This window comes from Coccinella septempunctata, chromosome 1 (genome assembly GCF_907165205.1).
Source record: "Coccinella septempunctata chromosome 1, icCocSept1.1, whole genome shotgun sequence".
Taxonomy (NCBI): domain Eukaryota; kingdom Metazoa; phylum Arthropoda; class Insecta; order Coleoptera; family Coccinellidae; genus Coccinella; species Coccinella septempunctata.
In genome coordinates, this window is record NC_058189.1 from 31,356,793 (window position 1) to 31,365,687 (window position 8,895).

Sequence of the window (8,895 nt, forward strand, 5' to 3'; positions counted from 1 at the left end):
TTTTTATTTAGAATTCGCAGAGTACGGAAATTTTTCGATAAATTCGGGAAATTGTATGATTTTGTTGAAATTTCGGATCAAGTTTATGGCAAAATCTATTGTTTGAAAATAAGTCTTCTTTAAAAAATCCAAATCCGAAATTTCTACAAATCAACCTTATAATCATCATCCGTTGATTCGTCATCGAATTACATAATGCATTATTCATTCGATCACCTTGTGTTTGATTGTAGTCAAAGAAAGAGGCCTAGCACAAGGCAGTAATGCAGGTCCCATTTTCTTCATCATTTACATTAATGACCTTATCATGGATGGAATGGTGAACTATGTGGACGACACCAACATATTGGTTTCTGGAAAGACGCTATCAGAGGTAACTGAGGAGGCAGGGGCCAGTTTGTCTGGAATCTGTAGTTGGTTCAATAGGAATGAATTGGCACTGAATGCATCAAAGACAAATATCATGGTGTTTAGAACGAAGAATTCCCGAATTAATCTGGGTGATAGCATAAACCTGAATGGTGAGGAAATGAAACCTGTTCCTGAGACAAGATTCCTGGGAGTACACATTGATGAGTTCTTAGACTGGAACAATCATGTGGAAAAAACTGGGTTGAGACTGAGTAGCATTGGATATGGAATCAGGGTGGTGTCAAGATATATGGACGAGAAAACATTGAAAATACTGTACCATGCTAACTTTGAATCTGTACTAAGATATGGGATTGTTTTCTGGGGATGCAGCTCCAGCATACAACTCCTTTTCATTATATAGAAAAGAACCATAAGAGTAATGAGGCATATGAAATTCAGAGAAACCTGCAGGGGTGTTTTCAAGGATATGCAGATTATGACTATATATGGATTATATATATTTGAGTGTCTAATGTTCTTTTTCAGGCACCAGGATGAATTAAGGTCCAACTATGTCCATGGATATAATACAAGGACGACGAACCTCACTTATCCATCTCATCGGCTTACAAGTACAGAAAAAGGTCCCTATTATATGTGCATAAAACTTTACAATAAACTACCAAATACATGCAGATTGTCTAGCCTGATAAAATTCAAACATACTATAAGGAAACTCCTGATCAAACTGGAACCATATTCACTTGGCGATTTTTTAAATTGTAACAACTTGCCAGAGTTTGTTTAAATTGTATATACTTACATGCTGAATGCTGATATTGACATCATTTCATTCCTCTCTATGTAATTTTACCTGGAGATGATTTGAAATAAAGGAATTATTTATTTATTTATTTATTTATTTATTAACCGCCTGGTCAGTTTTCATTTAGAATTCGCGGAGTACGGACGTTTTCCGATATATTCGGGAAATTGTAAGATTTTGTTGAAAGTTCGGATTTAGTCAATGAAAAAATCTATTGTTTGAATATACAGCATTCTTTGAAATATCCAAATCCGAAATCACTACAAATCAACGTTATAAACGTCATCCGTTGATTCGTAACCGAATTACATAATGCATTATTCATTCGATCGCGTTGTGTGATTCGCCTGGTCAGTTTTGATTCAGAATTCGCGGAGTACGGACATTTTCCGATATATTCGGGAAATTGTAAGATTTTGTTGAAATTTCGAGTTTAGTTAATGAAAAAATCTTTTGTTTGAAAATACAGTCTTTTTTAAAATATCCAAATCCGAAATTTCTACAAATCAAAGTTATAATCGTCATCCGTTGATTCGTTATCGAATTACATAATGCATTATTCATTTGATTACGATGTATTAATCGCCCGGTCAGTTTTGATTTAGAATTCGCGGAGTACGGACGTTTTTCGAAATATTCGGGAAATTGTAGGATTTTTTTGAAATTTCGGATTTAGTTAATGAAAAAATGTATTGTTTGAAAAAACAGTCTCTTTAGAAAAATCCAGATCCGAAATCTCTACAAATAAACATTATGATTGTCATCCGTTGATTCGTCATCGAATCACATAATGCATTATTCATTCGATCGTGTTGTGTAAATCGTCCGGTCAGTTTTGATTCAGAATTCGCGGTGTACGGACGTTTTCCGTTATATTTAGGAAATTGTAAGATATTGTTGAAATTTCGGATCAAGTTTATGGCATAATCTATTGTTTGAAAATACAGTCTTTTTTTTAATTACCAATTCCGAAATCTCTAGAAATCAACGTTATAATCGTTATACGTTGATTCGTAACCGAATTATATAATGCATTATTCATTCGATCGCGTTGTGTGAATCGCCTGGTCAGTTTTGATTTAGAATTCGCGGAGTACGGACGTTTTCCGTTATATTCGGAAAATTGTAAGATTTTTTTGAAATTTCGGATTTAGTTAATGAAAAAATCTATTGTTTTAAAATACAGTCTTTTTTAAAATATCCAAATCAGAAATCTCTACAAATCAAAGTTATAATCATCATCCGTTGATTCGTCATCGAACTACATAATGCATTATTCATTTGATTACGATGTATTAATCGCCTGGTCAGTTTTGATTTAAAATTCCCAGAATACGGACGTTATCCGATATATTCGGGAAATTGTAGGATTTTTTTGATATTTCGGATTTAGTCAATGAAAAAATGTTTTGTTTGAAAAAACATTCTTTTCAAAAAAATTCCAAATCCGAAATCTCTACAAATCAACGTTATAATTGTCATCCGTTGATTCGTCATCGAATTACATAATGCATTATTCATTCGATCTTGTTGTGTAAATCGCCTGGTCAGTTTTGATTCAGAATTCGCGGAGTACGGACATTTTCAGTTATATTCGGGAAATTGTAAGATATTGCTGGAATTTCGGATTGAGTTTATGGCAAATTCTATTATTCGAAAATACAGTCTTTTTTAAAAAATCCAAATCCGGAATCTCTACAAATCAACGTTATAATCGTCATCCGTTGATTCGTAACCGAATTACATAATGCATTATTCATTCGATCGCGTTGTGTGAATCGCCTGGTCAGTTTTGTTTTAGAATTCTCGGAGTACGATCGTTTTCCGATAAATTCGGGAAATTGTAAGATTTTGTTGAAATTTCGGATTAAGTTGATGGCTAAATCTATTGTTTGAAAATACATTTTTTTTTTTAAATCCCAATCCGGATTCTCTACAAATCAACGTTATAATCGTCATCCGTTGATTCGTAACCGAATTACATAATGTCTCTTCAGTTTTGATTTAGAATTCCTGGAGTACGATCGTTTTCCGATATATTCGAGAAATTGTAAGATTTTGTTGAAATTTCGGATTTAGTTAATGAAAAAATTTTTTGTTTGAAAATACAGTCTTTTTTAAAATATCCAAATCCGAAATCTCTACAAATCGAAATCGTCATCCGTTGAATCGTCATCGAATTACATAATGCATTATTAATTTGATTACGATGTGTTAATCGCCTGGTCAGTTTTCTCTTAGAATTCGCGAAGTACAGACGTTTTCCGATATATTCGGGAAATTGTAAGATTTTGTTGAAATTTCGGATTCAGTTAATGAAAAAATCTATTGTTTGAATATACAGTATTCTTTGAAATATCCAAATCCGAAATCTCTACAAATCAACGTTATTTTCGTCATCCGTTGATTCGTCATCGAATTACATAATGCATTGTTGATTCGATCGCGTTGTGTTAATCGCCTGGTCAGTTTTTATTTAGAATTCGCGGAGTACGGACGTTTTCCGATATATTTATGAAATTGTAGGATTTTGTTGAAATTTCGGATTTAGTCAATGGAGAAATGTATTGTTCGAAAAAACAGTCTCTTTAAAAAAATCCAAATCCGAAATCACTCCAAAGCAACGTTATCATTGTCATCCTTCGATTCGTCATCGAATTACATAATGCATTATTCATTCGATCGTGTTGTGTAAATCGCCCGGTCAGTTTTGATTCAGAATTCGCGGAGTACGGACGTTTTCCGATAAATTCGGGAAATTAAAAGATTTTTTTGAAATTTCGGATTTAGTTAATGAAAATATCATTTGTTTGAAAATACAGTCTTCTTTAAAATATCCAAATCCGAAATCTCTACAAATTTTATAATCGTCATCCGTTGATTCGTGATCGAATTACATATTGCACTATTCATTCGATCACGTTGTGTTAATCGCCCGGTCAGTTTTGATTTAGAATTCGCGGAGTTCGAACCTTTTCCGATATATTCGGGAAATTGTAAAATTTTGTTGAAATTTCGGATTTAGTTAATGAAAAAATTTTTTGTTTGAAAATACATTCTTTTTTAAAATATCCAAAGCCGAAATCTCTACAAATCAGCGTTATAATCGTCATCTGTCGATTCGTCATCGAATTACATAATGCATTATTCATTCTATCACCTTGTGTTAACCGCCTGGTCAGTTTTTATTTAGAATTCGCGGAGTACGGACGTTTTCCGATATATTCGAGAAGTTGTAAGATTTTGTTGAAATTTCGGATTTAGTTAATGAAAAAATCTTTTGTTTGAAAATACAGTCTTTTTTAAAATATCCAAATCCGAAATCTCTACAAATCAGCGTTATAATCGTCATCCGTTGATTCGTCATCGAATTACATAATGCATTATTCATTCGATCACCTTGTGTTAACCGCCTGGTCAGTTTTTATTTGGAATTCGCGGAGTACGGAAGTTTTTCGATAAATTCGGGAAATTGTATGATTTTGTTGAAATTTCGGATCAAGTTTATGGCAAAATCTATTGTTTGAGAATATAGTCTTCTTAAAAAAATCCAAATCCGAAATCTCCACAAATCAACCTTATAATCATCATCCGTTGATTCGTCATCGAATTACATAATGCATTATTCATTCGATCACCTTGTGTTAACCGCCTGGTCAGTTTTTATTTAGAATTCGCGGAGTACGGACATTTTTCGATATATTCGGGAAATTGTAAGATTTTGTTGAATTTCGGATTTAGTTAATGAAAAAATCTATTGTTTGAATATACAGCATTCTTTGAAATAACCAAATCCGAAATCTCTACAAATCAACCTTATAATCATCATCCGTTGATTCGTCATCGAATTACATAATGCATTATTCATTCGATCACCTTGTGTTAACCGCCTGGTCAGTTTTTATTTAGAATTCGCGGAGTACGGACATTTTTCGATATATTCGGGAAATTGTAAGATTTTGTTGAATTTCGGATTTAGTTAATGAAAAAATCTATTGTTTGAATATACAGCATTCTTTGAAATAACCAAATCCGAAATCTCTACAAATCAACCTTATAATCATCATCCGTTGATTCGTTATCGAATTACATGATGCATTATTCATTCGATCACCTTGTGTTAACCGCCTGGTCAGTTTTTATTTGGAATTCGCGGAGTACGGACGTTTTCCGATATATTCGGGTAATTGTTAGATTTTGTTGAAATTTCGGATTTAGTTAATGAAAAAATCTTTTGTTTTAAAATACAGTCTTCTTCAAAAAATCCAAATCCGAAATCTCTACAAATCAACCTTATAATCGTCATATGTTGATTCGTCATCCAATTTCATAATGCATTATTCATTCGATCACCTTGTGTTAATCGCCTGGTCAGTTTTGATTTAGAATTCGCGGAGTACGAACGTTTTCCGATATATTCGGGAAATTGTAAGATTTTGTTGAAATTTCGGATTCAGTTAATGAAAAAATCTATTGTTTCAAAATACAGTCTTTTTTAAAATATCCAAGTCCGATATCTCTACAAATCTTATAATTGTCATCCGTTGATTCGTCATCGAATTACATAATGCAATATTGATTCGATCACGTTGTGGTAATCGCCCGGTCAGTTTTGATTTAGAATTCGCGGAGTACAGACGTTTTCAGTTATATTCGGGAAATTGTAAGATATTGCTGTAATTTCGGATTTAGTTAATGAAAATATCTTTCGTTTGAAAATACAGTCTTCTTTAAAAAATCCAAATCCGAAATCTCTACAAATCCACCTTATAATCGTCATCTGTTGATTCGTCACCCAATTTCATAATGCATTATTCATTCGATCACCTTGTGTTAATCGCCTGGTCAGTTTTGATTTAGAATTCGCGAAGTACGAACGTTTTCCGATATATTCGCAAAATTGTAAGATTTTGTTGAAATTTCGGATTTAGTTAATGACAAAATCTATTGTTTTAAAATACAGTCTTCTTTAAAAAATCCAAATCCGAAATCTCTACAAATCAACCTTATAATCGTCATCCGTTCATTCGTGATCGAATTACATAATGCATTATTCATTTGATTACGATGTGTTACTCGCCTGGTCAATTTTGATTTAGAATTCGCGAAGTACAGACGTTTTCCGATATATTAGGGAAATTGTAAGATTTTGTTGAAATTTCGGATTCAGTTAATGAAAGAATCTATTGTTTCAAAATACAGTCTTTTTTAAAATATCCAAGTCCGATATCTCTACAAATCTTATAATTGTCATCCGTTGATTCGTCATCGAATTACATAATGCAATATTGATTCGATCACGTTGTGTTAATCGCCCGGTCAGTTTTGATTTAGAATTCGCGGAGTACGAACGTTTTCCGATATATTCGGGAAATTGTAAGATTTTGTTGAAATTTCGGATTTAGTTAATGACAAAATCTTTTGTTTGAAAATACAGTCTTTTTTAAAATATCCAAATCCGGAATCTCTACAAATCAACCTTATAATCGTCATCTGTTGATTCGTCATCGAATTACATAATGCATTATTCATACGATCACGTTGTGTTAATCGCCCGGTCAGTTTTGATTTAGAATTCGCGGAGTACGAACGTTTTCCGATATATTCGGGAAATTGTAAGATTTTGTTGAAATTTCGGATTTAGTTAATGACAAAATCTATTGTTTTAATATACAGTCCTCTTAAAAAAATCCAAATCCGAAATCTTTACAAATCAACCTTATAATCGTCATCTTTTGATTCGTCATCGAATTACATAATGCATTATTCATACGATCACGTTGTGTTAATCGCCCGGTCAGCTTTGATTTAGAATTCGCAGGGTACGGACGTTTTCCGATATATTCGGGAAATTGTAAGATTTTGTTGAAATTTCGGATTTGGTTAATGACAAAATCTTTTGTTTGAAAATACAGTCTTCTTTGAAAAATCCAAATCCGAAATCTCTACAAATCAACGATATAATCGTCATCTGTTGATTCGTCATCGAATTACATTATGCATTATTCATTCGATCACGTTGTGTTAATCGCCCGGTCAGTTTTGATTTAGAATTCGCGAGTACGAACGTTTTCCGATGTATTCGGGAAATTGTAAGATTTTGTTGAAATTTCGGATTTAGTTAATGACAAAATTTTTTGTTTGAAAATACAGTATTTTTTAAATCATCCAAATCCGAAATCTCTACAAATCAACCTTATAATCGTCTTCTGTTGATTCGTCATCGAATTACATAATGCATTATCCATTCGATCACGTTGTGTTAATCGACCGGTCAGTTTTGATTTAGAATTCGCGAAGTACAGACGTTTTCCGATATATTAGGGAAATTGTGAGATTTTGTTGAAATTTCGGATTCAGTTAATGAAAAAATCTATTGTTTCAAAATACAGTCTTTTTTAAAATATCCAAGTCCGATATCTCTACAAATCAAAGTTATAATCGTCATCCGTTTATTCGTGATCGAATTACATAATGCATTATTCATTTTATAACGATGTATTAATCGCCCGGTCAGTTTTGATTTAGAATTCGCGGAGTACGAACGTTTTCCGATGTATTCGGGAAATTGTAAGATTTTGTTGAAATTTCGGATTTAGTTAATGACAAAATTTTTTGTTTGAAAATACAGTATTTTTTAAATCATCCAAATCCGAAATCTCTACAAATCATTCTTATAATCGTCTTCTGTTGATTCGTCATCGAATTACATAATGCATTATTCATTCGATCACGTTGTGTTAATCGACCGGTCAGTTTTGATTTAGAATTCGCGGAATGCGAACGTTTTCCGATATATTCGGGAAATTGAAACATTTTGTTGAAATTTCGGATTTAGTTAATGACAAAATCTTTTGTTTGAAAATACAGTCTTTTTTAAAATATCCAAATCCGAAATCTCTACAAATCAACCTTATAATCGTCATCCGTTCATTCGTGATCGAATTACATAATGCATTATTCATTTGATTACGATGTGTTACTCGCCTGGTCAATTTTGATTTAGAATTCGCGGAGTACGGACATTTTCAGTTATATTCGGGAAATTGTAAGATATTGCTGTAATTTCGGATTAAGTTCATGGCAAAATCTATTGTTTGAAAATACAGTCTTTTTTAAAAAATCCAAATCCAGAATCTCTACAAATCAACGTTATAATCGTCATCCGTTGATTCGTAACCGAATTACATAATGCATAATTCATTCGATCGCGTTGTGTTAATCGCCTGGTCAGTTTTGACTTAGAATTCGCGGTGTACGGACGTTTTCCGATATATTCGGGAAATTGTAAGGTTGTGTTGAAATTTCGGATTCAGTTAATGAAAAAATCTTTCGTTTGAAAATACAGTCTTCTTTAAAAAATCCAAATCCGAAATCTCTACAAATCCACCTTATAATCGTCATCTGTTGATTCGTCATCCAATTTCATAATGCATTATTCATTCGATCACCTTGTGTTAATCGCCTGGTCAGTTTTGATTTAGAATTCGCGAAGTACGAACGTTTTCCGATATATTCGCAAAATTGTAAGATTTTGTTGAAATTTCGGATGTAGTTAATGACAAAATCTATTGTTTTAAAATACAGTCTTCTTTAAAAAATCCAAATCCGAAATCTCTACAAATCAACCTTATAATCGTCATCCGTTCATTCGTGATCGAATTACATAATGCATTATTGATTTGATTACGATGTGTTACTCGCCTGGTTAATTT

General features: G+C 32.6%; 1 protein-coding gene across 1 annotated transcript; it reads left to right on the plus strand.

Annotated features, from left to right (window-relative positions):
* Positions 1-307: 307 nt before the first annotated feature.
* Positions 308-1,162, plus strand: LOC123322832. The gene is made up of 2 exons (XM_044910864.1): positions 308-687; positions 901-1,162. Exons 1-2 carry the CDS (start codon positions 308-310, stop codon positions 1,160-1,162), a joined length of 642 nt encoding a protein of 213 aa, XP_044766799.1.
* The last annotated feature ends 7,733 nt before the right edge of the window (positions 1,163-8,895 follow it).

Coding starts and splice junctions, on each gene's coding strand:
- LOC123322832 (XM_044910864.1), top strand. CDS start 308: ATGGATGGAATGGTGAACTATGTGGACGACACCAACATATTGGTTTCT. Junction 688..900: donor GAGAAAACATTGAAAATACT/GTACCATGCTAA, acceptor GTTCTTTTTCAG/GCACCAGGATGAATTAAGGT.